The 13,146-nt window shown below is 48.1% G+C and overlaps 1 protein-coding gene across 3 annotated transcripts in view; it reads left to right on the plus strand.

Moving 5' to 3' along the window:
• The window catches only part of TENM2 (teneurin transmembrane protein 2), a 1,118,865-nt gene that overhangs the window by 1,047,595 nt on the left and 58,124 nt on the right, over window positions 1-13,146 (plus strand). For all 3 annotated transcript variants that reach the window (XM_066273223.1, XM_066273224.1, XM_066273225.1), the window contains 3 exons: window positions 4,090-4,209; window positions 7,902-8,163; window positions 8,933-9,200. In XM_066273223.1, coding sequence (XP_066129320.1) covers window positions 4,090-4,209; window positions 7,902-8,163; window positions 8,933-9,200 — 650 coding nt within the window. The remainder of the gene's footprint in view (window positions 1-4,089; window positions 4,210-7,901; window positions 8,164-8,932; window positions 9,201-13,146) is intronic.

Genomic DNA, 13,146 nt, shown 5'->3' on the forward strand with positions numbered 1-13,146 from the left:
GCCCCTTCCGGAAGTGCGGCGGGGGCCGGATAAATGGCCTCAGGGGGCCGCATGTGGCCCGCGGGCCTTAGTTTGGGGACCCCTGCTCTTGAGTTTGTTTGTTTTTGCTCTCAGTTGCGAAGTTGAAGCTTAGGAAAATTCTAGGAGCAAACTGTAGTCGAGTTGGCCCCTCCTTCCCCCAGGACAAGTTCAAAGTGGACTTGCCGACGCGAGAGCAAGGGGAAGGGCTGGCTCTGAGACACCGGCCGTCCCCCCTCCTCCCCGCTCGACGCCGTCTCTGGTTCTGAGCGTGAGGAGAAGGAGAGGAGACGCAAGGGTCTTCTTACGGTCTCCCTGCGCTTCACTGAGCTCGGTCTCGGTCGGTCGGTCGGTCGGGGCCAAGATCTCGTAGGTGCCTGCGGATGTGAGGATGGCAGGCGTGATCTTCCTGCGGGCCCCGCATCCTGTCTCCAGGCTGGGGCCTCTTTCCCAAAACCTCTGGGAACTAGGAACTTGAGCAGGGTGGTCCAGGGCCCCTGGCATGCCCTCTCTCTCTGAGTTCTCTCTCTCCTGGCATGGTTCTGGGTAGCCCCAGGAGCGGCTCGGGAAGTATGCTGCTTAACCAGGCCTCACTTCTTATAAGAGCCCCTACCATTGCAAGCGATTCTCTTGGAGCTTCCCCCTCGTTAGACTTTGGGGAGGAGACATGGTCAGGCCACGACTCGGACTCCGCCCCTCCCTGGACAGGGTGGGATGGGGAGGTGGTGAGTAATGGAAGAGCCAGGTAACTCAACAACCCCTTAGAGGCCTCTGGAAAGTTGTGCAACCCCAGCTCCTGGCAGTGCTTTGAATACGAGGGTTCTGAACAGAGTCACCTTGGGCCAGCCACTTGAGCCTCTCTTCTTTCTGGTATTGCTCAGAAGAAAACAGAAAAGAAAAAAGTAATCTCCGGCCTCTTCTGTGCCATCCCTCCACCCCCACAACCCCCGAGTTGTGTCAAATTATTAGGCGAGTTATTTCACCTAATAAACTTCATTTTCTTGTTCGGTGAAATTAGAATAATATGTGTAGAATATACCACACATGATTTTAATAGAGGAACCCCTCAATAAAAAAAAAAGAAAAGAAAGAAAGAAAAGAAACCACAAATCTCTGACCAAAAAATTATATTTTCCTCTGCTTGTTAAAATCCTAGTTCTAGGACAAGGATTCTGGAGGGATGTTCCCTTTGAATTATGAACATACTTCCGACTGCCAGAGACCCATGGCTGGTCCTTGCATTAGGCCGTAAGCATTTCGGTACAGTTTGCATGTAGTTTGCTTAAACTGCAGATGCACCTTTCGAAGTCCCGTGCTCTGTTTCCGTCAGTCAGCCTCTGTTAACATCTCACTATTTCCACCCTAACTCTAGTCATTTCCTGATGTGCTCCTTGTCATACTCTTTCCGCAATTTCCCTTACAATTTCATCTTATCTTCTTCATCAGTAGTCACCACTTCCAGAAGACGCCGGGAGCAAAGATGCCAGACAGCAGGCAGGGACCCCAGAGTATTTGGTGGGCCAGCCCCAGAGATCTGGGCAAAAGGAACTTGCTGTCAAGAAAGCTCCCTCCCAAATGAGCCCACGCTCCGGCATGTTGGCATGGCGGCCGCATAACTCAGACACAAAAGATGTTACTTCCAGACATAGGTTGAAGTTCACCAAGCATGTGAATTTCAGGGTGTTTTTCTCTGGCAAATAATGAAGAACAAAACTAGAGTAAAAAAAAAAAAAAAAAATTTTAAATACTTAATTCGAGACTTCTAAGAAAGCATTTCCCCTAGATAATGGCGTACAAAAATAACTAGAATGCCTTGGCTCCACCACTATAATTTATAGAGCAGATCTCACTATCTAGATAATGCGATAATTGTTACACATCAATAATCATAAATAGAAATGTACCGATAGCGTGTCTTAGCTGAATCTTTTTCTGCAAATCAACTGCCTAGAAATGAGAGGGGACCAGGAGCAAAGGAGAATTAGAAAAATAAGGGGGTAGAAAGCATGGGCAACCCAGCCACTTTTATTCCTGTTGCTCTCTGCAAAGTCTCGTGCCACCGGAGTGATTTAAAATAACGAACAGTTGTATAGAAAAGGAAGGAAGGGGGAAACCCCTTATTTTGTTTTCTCGTTGCAAGTACTTTGTACCTGGCGGTCATCAACACACATCATTGATTTTAAAATTGTGTCGGGGAAGAACTGAGAGAAATCTTCGTCTCCGATAAGATGAGGAAACGCAATTTGAACAAAAGAATTATTTGCATAAATTAGTTTCCCACTTTCCAAAGGCTCTGGCATTGTGGTTGGAACCAGCTTAAAATGAGATTCATTTGTGAGGCAGCCAGGAGCAGACAATTAGGGCTGTCAGTGAGACGGGTCTGAACCCTCTTGAGATGACCCAAGGGTCGGAGTTGAACAGTTGGGGGTATTGCTAATAAAAAAGAGAGGTGCTTAGAGAAGGGCATCCCTCCAATTTGGGGGTCACCTGGGCTTGCAGGATTGAGTGCGTTCCAAAAACTAAGCCCGTTTGGACAGGAACCTGGCAAAGCACGGGTCAGCTTGATTACCTAGTCCAGAGCCTGGGCACATTCCCAGGAACCTGGAAAACCTCGCTGCCTTGGCCGAGTCGCCCAGCGGCTTGAAGGCCAGCAGTACAGCTGCAGAGCCGCCTGGTGGGCTGGGGCTCCGTGCAGAGGTGGGACTTCTCGTTCACCTGTTTCTCCGTGAGATCAAGAGGCTCCAGGGGAGAGGAGGCGTGTGCATTCCCCACCCCCATGGACTTTGAATAGAATACTGTGGCATCTCTGCGGCTTTGTGGGATTTCCCAGAAGCAACTGGTCGGGTTATGGGCCTTCTTGGGAAAGTTCTAGTTACTTACTGTCATCTGGAGAGAGGGAAGCGTTCTCTGACAGTGGAAACAAGTTGAATGGGATTTCAGCCACCTCCCCTGCTGTCAAGATAGCAGAAATTTGATAGGAGAGAAATACACAGTGGCATGGAAGCCAGAATCCAAGATAGTGCTACCAGAAAAAAATATATATATATATCTCCACTGTTTTCTTTTCCTCGGGCAGGCATGGATTGTGAGAAATCTTTGCCCTTCAAGGGCAGCAAATAATAATGTATAGAAACACCCCAGCCTCATTATCAATGTCTGTGTGCTCCCCTCCGCCCCTCTGGCTTCCCAGCCTGGAGGAGAAGGCAGGCGTTGCCTTCCTCCAAAGATGAGAAAGGTAAGCAGCCAGATGGGGGCGCTCTCACCCAAGAAGGATACTGTCCATGGCGGGCTAAGGGACAAGCATGAGTGATGAGGGGCAGCCTGGAGCTTGGGCCAAGCAAAAGTTGCATGACATCTGAAAATGAAGCCAGGCTACCCTGGCCGGTTGGCTCAGTGGTAGAGCGTTGGCCCAGCTTGTGGAAGTCCTGGGTTTGATTCCCAGTCAGGGCACACAGAAGCGCCCATCTGCTTCTCCACCCCTCCCCCTCTCCTTCCTCTCTGTCTCTCTCTTCCCCTCCCACAGCCAAGGCTCCATTGGAGCAGAGTTGGCCCAGGCACTGAGGATGGCTCCATGGCCTCTGCCTTAGGCTCTAGAATGGCTCTGGTTGCAACAGAGCAACGCCCCAGATGAGCAGAGCATCGCCCCCTGGTGGGCATGCTGAGTAGATCCCGGTCAGGAGCATGAGGGAGTCTGTCTCTCTGCCTCCCCACTTCTCACTTCAGAAAAATACCCCAAAAATAAATAAATAAAAATAAAAATGAAGTGAGGCCAAGGGGAGAGAGAACATTCCAGGGGCCCCCAGTGCCCAGCCGCCTGAGTGGAGATGCTACCCCCCGGTTTCACCCCACGTTACTGGCTTTGCTCGTGAAGGAAAGCAAACATTGAGATATCCTCTGGGCCACGCCTCTTTGTCGCCAGAAGTTAATGTTGAAAGCCTTCTCCTTCTCTTAGGGACCAGATGAGGACTGGAGGGTGGGGTAACAGTGGCCATGAAGAAAGGGAGGGGACTTGACCCCCTGTCCCCTTGCTCTCCCACCTGTGGCTCAGAGATGTGTTTCTTTTCCTCTCAGCTTGGTTTCTCTCATCCGAGGCCAAGTAGTGACTACAGACGGGACACCCCTGGTTGGTGTGAACGTGTCCTTTGTCAAGTACCCAAAATACGGCTACACCATCACCCGTCAAGACGGCACGTAAGTACCCCGTGGGGCTCTACCTGCTCGGGACTTGGGGTGCAGACGAAGAGCCAGAGGGTGCTGATGGCTTAGAACCACGTGGCTTCCCGTTGCAGACGGGAATGCCCACCAGGCCAGACCCCTGCTGAGGACCCCCCACCAGGTGGATTTTTTGTTTTGGTTTTTACTTATTGGTAGAGTATCAAAAATAAAAATAAATAGAATAGTCAACCTATACAAGGCAGCCAACGGTCATCTCCTCCATTTCTCATGTCAGGTGAATGCAAGAGAGAGAGAGAGAGAGAGAGAGAGTGTGTGTGTCTGTGTGTGTGTGTGTGTGTGTTGGGGGCGGGGTTGGAGTAGATTCTAGAAAGAAAAGAAAGCACTTGGAAGCTCACTCCTGTCTTAAATCAAAGACAGTGCAAGGTGACAAGGACCCGCACCACATCGTGTCCTGTGGTGAGCCCCTTCTGCTTGCGTCTGTGGCTTTAGCGGTTGCGCTGTTTTCACTCCTGTTTTGAGGAGGTGGGGTGTAATCAGCACAATCTAATTAAATACATTTAACTGTCACCCCGCTGTGTGACGGAGGCCACCCTTCCCCGTCATCTTCCGATTAGAAACCCGCACCCAGGCAACCCCCACCAAGATGAAAGCGCTGTCATTTTCTTCATCCATTGGGCAGGGAGTTGAAATTTAAAGAAAAAGAGAAGAATGAAAGAAATCTAGGGGAAGGGGAAAGCACTTACCCACCCTGGGCTGAAACACACACACACACACACACACACACGCACACGCACGCGCGCACACGCACACGCACACACACATGCACACGCACACACACAGATACACACACGCACACAAACTATTACATTCTGTTCCAAATTGAAGAAGAGACTGTTGCTCTCAATCGGATGCAACCCTTTTTCTACCAAACTAGAGTCTGGAAAATCATAGACGCGTCATGTCGACAAGAACTGTGATTCTTGCCTTTCTCTGACATCCGAGTCTGGTCTTATTCTCGGTTGTCCTCAGTCAGCCTCGCGCAGGTGGTCTCAGCCTACAGGAGCCCCGGCCTCCTGCTCCCACCCGGGAAACCCACAGGGGACGTCGGGTGTATCACGTCAAATCCTCAGTATTCACTACTTTCTTTTTTTATTTTTTTAAAAATTAATTTTACTAGGGTGACATCAATAAATCAGGGTACATATGTTCAAGGAAAACATGTCCAGGTTATCTTGTCAATCAATTATGTTGCATACCCATCACCCAAAGTCAGATTGTCCTCCGTCACCTCCTATATAGTTTTCTTTGTGCCCCTCCCCCTCCCCCTCTTCTTCTCCCTCCCCCTCCCCTCTCCCCCGTAACCACCACACTCTTATCAATGTCTCTTAGTCTCATTTTTATGTCCCACCTACGTATGGAATAATACAGTTCTTGGTTTTTTCTGATTTACTTATTTCACTTCTTATAATGTTGTCAAGATCCCACCATTTTGTTGTAAATGATCCGATGTCATCATTTCTTATGGCTGAGTAGCATTCCATAGTGTATCTGTGCCACATCTTCTTTATCCAGTCTTCTGTTGAAGGGCTTTTTGGTTGTTTCCATGTCCTGGCCACTGAGTATTCACTACTACGTTCTGATCTCTCACTCACGTGTGTCTGCAGCCCCGTCTAACTATTTTAAAGCATGAGGACTGTGTGCTACCCTGAGCAGCGGGGGCCCTTGTTCGTTCTCAGAATCCAGCCCTCTTGCCTTGCAGAGTCTTGTGTCCTGTGACGACACAAGAGGACATTTCTGAGTCCCTGGCCTGCTGTCTGTCCCCACGTTATGCCGCCCCATCTCTCTCAGCTGCTTCCTGACTGATTACGGCCCAAATCCACTTCCCAGATCATCCATTTGAGCTGCCGGATCGGTGATTGTGCGGCTTGTTTGGGTTGCAAAGCCACGGAAGGAACGGGATGGGCTTGGGGGTGCCCTGAGCAGCCCCGCCGCCTGTTGTGTAGCAGTGGATGTGTGCCTGTTGTGTAGCAGTGACGACGTGATTCTATCTCACCAGCTAGAAACAACTTCCCTCCAAAACATCCGACGCTCCTCTGTGTCCTCTGCAGAACTGTCCCCAGCAGCGTGCACGCCCCAAAACAAATGCGGGGGTGGGCAAAAGTAGGCTTACAATTGCAAGTACGCGAAACGCAAGAGTTTATTCTCCTATTCTTTATTTATTCTCGTATTATTTGCTCTTACTGCTAGCCAACTTGTGCCTACCCCTGTATATACACCAATTAATGTAATAAACAAGTTTCTGTGCTGTGCATGCTCCGTCATTTATCTCAGTATTCCTGTGTGCATTCACCGTGTGTCTGTTAAGAAGCACCAAAGGTGTTACCACAACTGGGGGAAGCCTGTGGGTCCGACTCAGGAATTCTGTGGGCTGCTGCGGATTCTAAAATAAAGCCGGTGGCACCACTGCCCTCAAAGGGTGGAGACCCCGGTGGAAGGAGTCAAAAAGCACAAACATTCAATTAGAAGAGAAAAATGCCCTGGGTCTGTTGTGTAGAGAGTGCTGACTGGAATACTTAATAATACTGTGGTGTATGTTTGAATGTTGCTCAGAGGGTCATTGCTAAGGAAGTGGCTAAGAGATTGTAAAAGTTTTCATCATAAGGAAAAAACAGCCCTGGCTGGTTTGCTCAGTGGATAGAGCATCGGCCCAGTGTATGGATGTCCTGAGTTTGATTCCTGTCAGGGAACACAGGAGAAGCAACCATCCACTTTTTTTCTCTTGCCCTCCCTCTCCCCCTTTTCTCCCTTTTCTCCCTTTTCTCCTCCCACAGCCAGTGGCTTCATTGATTAGAGCATGGGCCCCTGGCACTGGGGGTAGCTCGGTTGATTCGAGCAAGTCAGCCTCAGGCACTAAAAGTAGTTCAATTGATTTGAGCATCATCCCCAGACTGGGGTTATCAGGTGGATCCCAGTTGGGACACATGTGAGTGTCTGCCTCACTATCTCCCCTCCTCTTACTTAAAAAAATAAAAACCAGAAAAAGGAACAAACTTCCGTAATTCTGTGTGAGGGTGATAGCAACATGTACAAATATCAAATCATATTGTACACCTAAAACCAACATAATGCTATATGTCAGTTGCATCTCAGAAAAACGAAGAGTCTGTGAAACAAACAAAAAACCGAAACAGCACAGGCAGATGAGAAGAAAACTTTAGTGAGCCCCCCGCCGTGTCCTCACACCATATCATTATAACCCCACTATTTATTATTCTAGCACAATGCTAACACCTTTACATCAGCAGTAAGGAGACTTTTCCTAGAAAGGGCCAAGTAGTAAATATTTACAACTATTCGGCTCTGCCATTGTAGCACAAAAAAAAGTCTCAAGAAAATAAGTGGAAGAATGGGAGTGTCTGGATTCCAATAAAACTTTTTATACCAAAAACAGGTGATGGGCCAGATTTAGCTGATGGGCCTGGTTTGCTCGCCCCTGCTCTGCACGCAGCATTCTGTTTCATTCTCTCGGCCTCTCTGTTTGGTCGCTATCATGATTCCCATTTCATAGGGGAAGCAACTTGCGGGGGGTGGGGGGGTAACTTCTGCATGCTCTGCCCCCCCCCACCCACCCTCAGATGCAGAGGTCAGAGTACCTGGCTTGTTTCCCCGGGTGAGTTCACCCTCTCGCTTACCTCCTTCCTCTCCAGGTTTGACCTGATCGCCAACGGGGGCGCCTCCTTGACCCTGCACTTCGAGCGAGCCCCGTTCATGAGCCAGGAGCGTACCGTGTGGCTGCCGTGGAATAGCTTCTACGCCATGGACACCCTGGTGATGAAGACGGAGGAGAACTCCATCCCCAGCTGTGACCTCAGTGGCTTCGTCCGGCCAGACCCCATCATCATCTCCTCCCCGCTGTCCACCTTCTTCAGCGCCGCCCCGGGGCGGAACCCCATCGTGCCCGAGACCCAGGTAGGAGCGGCAGGAACCAGGGTTAGACTCTCAACACCGTTGGCCTTGGCCAAGCCTGGCTGGCCAAAAGCCCCCACCACCACCACCACCACCACCACCACCACCACCGCACCTCTCCTTGGGTGGCCCAGAAACCAGTAGGAGGGGGAGAAACAAAAAGCAGGAACACAATAGCATCTGTAGCCGCTGACGAGAAAACCAAACCTCCCCCTGGACATTCTCGATGTTTCCGGAGAGTCGCCCAAGACTTGGGCAATCACCAGAGCTTTGAATAAAATAAAAACAGTATTCACACGTGCAACCCACCTACCTGCAAATTGCTTTTTATTCCTGTTAGTCACAGAGAGACATGATAAGAGGCGCGTTAATGATCTACATCGGCACTACAACAGAGGGCATATTACATTGTTGCCTCCCCGTGGCTTTATACGATTGTCACTGGAAGGTACGGGTTCCTATAATTACAGCCTCTCGCCGCCTCCTTGCACGCAGCGAGCAATAAAGCCTGCTGTTCTTCCATACATCTTTTGCCAACCGTGTCGTTTTCAAAAAAGACACACAACAGTGACCAAGAATAATTATTAATCCAAAAATCATAACCTTGGCCCCTTGGCTCCATGGTGTACGATACAGTTTCAGTTTTGTTTTTAGTTTTAGGTTTTTTTCTGACATCAGCTTTGGGAAGTGGCCCTTGCGCCCCGCGTTGGGCGCGACTCTCGGGGGAGGCCTCTGAGGCAGTGCGCGTGTGCACGGGTGTGTTTCTTTCCAGGTTCTTCATGAAGAAATTGAGCTCCCTGGTTCCAACGTGAAGCTTCGCTACCTGAGCTCCAGGACCGCAGGCTACAAGTCGCTGTTGAAGATCACCATGACCCAGTCCATGGTGCCCCTGAACCTCATCAAGGTGCACCTGATGGTGGCTGTCGAGGGACACCTCTTCCAGAAGGCCTTCCAGGCCTCGTCCAACCTGGCCTACACCTTCATCTGGGACAAGACCGACGCCTACGGCCAGAGGGTGTACGGACTCTCCGACGCTGTCGGTATGTTTTGGTTTCAGTCCCCCTGTTGATTCTTGGATGCCATCCTGCATGACTTCGACCAGTGTGTATGGAGTTCCTGATCTGTGCCGAGTGCTATTCTAGTAGATAGAGGTGCCGTGGTCCATGAGACAAGAGTCCTCTTCCATGGGCCTTCTGTTCTGGTGGGGAGTCGAGATCATAAACACAGACTGGACAAGAACACATCGAGCAGTGAGAAGGGCTAACATGAAGATAAAAACAGGTGATAATGGATCCTGGGAGGAGTGATATGTATCGGAATGCCTTTTTTTTTTTTTTTTTTTTCTTTTCTGAAGCTGGAAACCGGGAGAGACAGTCAGACAGACTCCCGCATGCGCCTGACCGGGATCCACCTGGCACGCCCACCAGGGGGCGACACTCTGCCCACCACGGGGTGATGCTCTGCCCCTCCGGAGCGTCGCTCTGCTGCAACCAGAGCCACTCTAGCGCCTGGGGCAGAGGCCAAGGAGCCATCCCCAGCGCCCGGGCCATCTTTGCTCCAATGGAGCCTCACTGCGGGAGGGGAAGAGAGAGACAGAGAGGAAGGAGAGGGGGAGGGGTGGAGAAGCAAATGGGCGCTTCTCCTATGTGCCCTGCCCGGGAATCAAACCCGGGACTTCTGCATGCCAGGCCGACACTCTACCACTGAGCCAACCGGCCAGGGCCCAGAATGCCTTTCATTGAAGGTGTTCGGGAAAGGCTCCTCATTGGGTGATGTGTAAGTAGGGGCTTGAATGACAAGGAGGCCAGTGGAGATTAAGAAAAAGAATATTCTTTTTATGGCTGAAAGACAGAGGAGAGTGAGGTGTTTGTGAAGGACCAAGAGGAGGCCAGGTGAGGCTAGAATGTAGTGGACAAATAGAATATTCGAGACACGTGAGAGGTGGTCACGTCCCAGAGCGAGCACTTGCACCTGGTAGAGAATCCACGGTGAGAACCAGAAAATGAAACCAGGGGAGCTAAACCCACATGCTGCGGTTCCGACATTGCCTTTGAGGGGCTCACATGATCCCCCCCCCACTTACAGAAGACCACCCTAGGAGAAGTGCCCCATGGTTGTCAGTCTTTGAAGAGTTGAGAGCTGTCGAGTCCAATGCACGTACCCTGCTTTTAGTTTCCTGCTTGTAGAAAGTTCTCTGGAAAGTTCATTGAAATCCAGATTCCGGTGTTGTCTTTTGCGTTTCGTTTTTGTTTTAGTGAAAGGCTTGTGATTTCAAGTTCTGGAGTAGGTTACTAAACTAAGAAACCAGCAAACTCAGAAATGTTCACCATCGAGGGCAGCTAGTGTTTGTCAGGCATGGCCTTTGTGCAGAGCGTGTGGTAAATCCTTTGTCATGGGCAACGTCTCAGTAACCCTCTCCAGCAAGCACTGCCGTGCCCCCCACGGTGCAGATGGGACGGGGCTGGGGGGTGATGGGTGGGGGTGGGGGGTGGGCAGGTACTTTGCCAGAAGGTCTGTCCATGTTGTCACAAATATATAGTAGTACAACACTTGTTGTTTTTTTTATCTTTTTGAGACTAGCCATTCTAACAGGTGTGTGGTGATACTTCATTCTGGTTTTGACTTGCATTGTCTTGATGATTAGTGATGTTGAGCACTTTTCCATGTTCCTGTTGGCCTTTTCTATATTTTCTTAGGGAAATCTCAATTCAGATCCTCTGCCCATTCTTTTTTGGGGGGTTTTGTTTGTTTGTTTGTTGCTATTGAGTTATATGAGTTCTTTATATATTTTGGCCCTTCACCCCCTTATCAGATATATGATCGCAAATGTTTTCTCCCATTCGGTCGGTTGCCTTTTTGTTTTGTTAATAATGATTTTCTTTGCTGAGCAGCAGCTTTTTAGTTAAATGTAGTTCCACTTGTTGATTTTTTTCCCTTTTGTTGCCTTTGCTTATGGTCAAAACCAAAAACTCATCTCCCGTATTCCTGTCCAGGATCTTACCGCCTGTGTTTTGTCCTAGGAGGTTTACAGTTTCGGGTTCACATTCAAGTCTTCAGTCTTTTTTGAGTTAATTTTTGTGTACAGTGTAAGATAGTGATCCAGTTTCATTGTTTTGCATGTGGCCTCCCAGTTTTCCAGCACCATTTATTGACGAGACTGCCCTATCCCATTGTATAGTCTTGGCTGCTTTGTTGTTAATTGATTCACCATATATATATATATATATATATATATATATATGCGCATGACTTTATTTCCAAGGTCTGCATTTTGTTCCATCGACCTATGTGTCTGTTTTTATGCCAATACCATAGCGTTTTGATGACTATAACTTTGTGGTCGAGTTTGAAATCAGGGAGCATGACGCCCCCAGCTCTGTTCTTTTTTCTCACAACTCCTTTGATTTGTCATGGTCTTTTCTGGTTCTATACAAATTTGGGGATTGTTTGTTCAAGTTCTGTAAAAAATGCCTTTGCTATTTTGATAGGGCTTGCATTGAATGTATTGATTGTTTTGGGAAGTAGGGACAGCTTATCAATATTAATTCTTCTAATCCATGAGCATGGAATATTCTTTCCATTTACTTGTGTCTTCTTCAGTTTCTTTCATCAGCTTTATAGTTTTTAGTGTGTACATCTTTCACCTCCTTGTTTAAAATTATGCCTAGACATTTTATCTTTGGTTTGGTTTTGTGTCTTTTTTTTTTAATGTTAAACAGACACTACTCAATAGACCTAATGTCAGCTGGTCTGCCTTGTAGTGATTTTAGCAGCCAGTGATGCTTATTCCCTGGATCCATTAGGTTATGAGGAATTGCAAAGTGATATTTTAATTGTATCATTGCTTCTTTACTTATTAGCTCAAATACTTTGATATAGAGATACTTTCCCTTTAACTGCTTGGTTATTTGAGGTGCATTTTCAATAAGAAAGAAAGGATTTATGCCTGATTCCCTTTATTTACTAGTTTTCAGTATAGTAAGTTGGGTTTTTTTTAACATCCTCTAAGGGTGGCAAATTAATGTGTTTGTTTTTTTTTTCAGATACCATTATGAACTCATAAACTAAAATGTCTCTAATACATTTCAATCCATTGAAGTTCTTATCTTCACTACTGGCCAAATTGTGCCTTCTTTAGTCTGTGGAAACCTTTCCAAGCTGACTCCCAAATTCTTTCCACGTGACCCCAGGAGAATTTTACTCCCCCTTTTCTCTCGGGTATGATAAAATGGCCCTGGTCTCATCTTGTTCATTTCTTGCTCTGGCCAATTCTTCAAGGATCTCTGATTCCTTTTAATGAGAAATAGTATTTCAAGGCCACAAGCCAGGCACCAGTAATTCTCTTTGCTACTGGGTCAGTCATTGTGTCTTGGAATTTTCAGAGGACAAGCCGGGAAATTGATGTTTTTTTCTAAAAAAAAAAAAAAAAAAAGATAAAATGTATCTTCCATCTGTATCGACACTCCCATATCTCAGGATTTAAAAGAAGCTGTGGAGAATCCCCAAAGGTGACACACGCAGTTAAGAATTTAATGTGGTGGGAACAGCAATAATAACAATGCCTCATATTTCTAAAGCAGCATTGCAATTAAGAATATATGCAGTGGATAGAGCATCAGACTGGGACGCGGGGGACCCAGGTTCGAACCCCAAGGTCGCCAGCTTGAGCACGGGCTCATCTGGTTTGAGCACAGCTCACCCAGCTTGAACCCGAGGTCGCTGGTTTGAGCCCAAGGTCACTGGCTTGAGCAAGGGGTCACTCACTCTGCTGCAGCCCTCTGGTCAAGGCTCATCTGAGAAAGCAATCAATGAACAACTAAGGTGCTGCAACAAAGAACTGATGCTTCTCATCTCACTCCCTTCCTGTCTGTCTGTCCCTATCTGTCCCTCTCTCTGTCTCTGTCTCTGTCTCTGTCACACACACACACACAAAAATATATATATATATGGCGTCTTGGCGTTCCATCTCTTCCCTGCTTACCTCAT

Source organism: Saccopteryx bilineata, chromosome 4 (genome assembly GCF_036850765.1).
Source record: "Saccopteryx bilineata isolate mSacBil1 chromosome 4, mSacBil1_pri_phased_curated, whole genome shotgun sequence".
Taxonomy (NCBI): Eukaryota; Metazoa; Chordata; class Mammalia; order Chiroptera; family Emballonuridae; genus Saccopteryx; species Saccopteryx bilineata.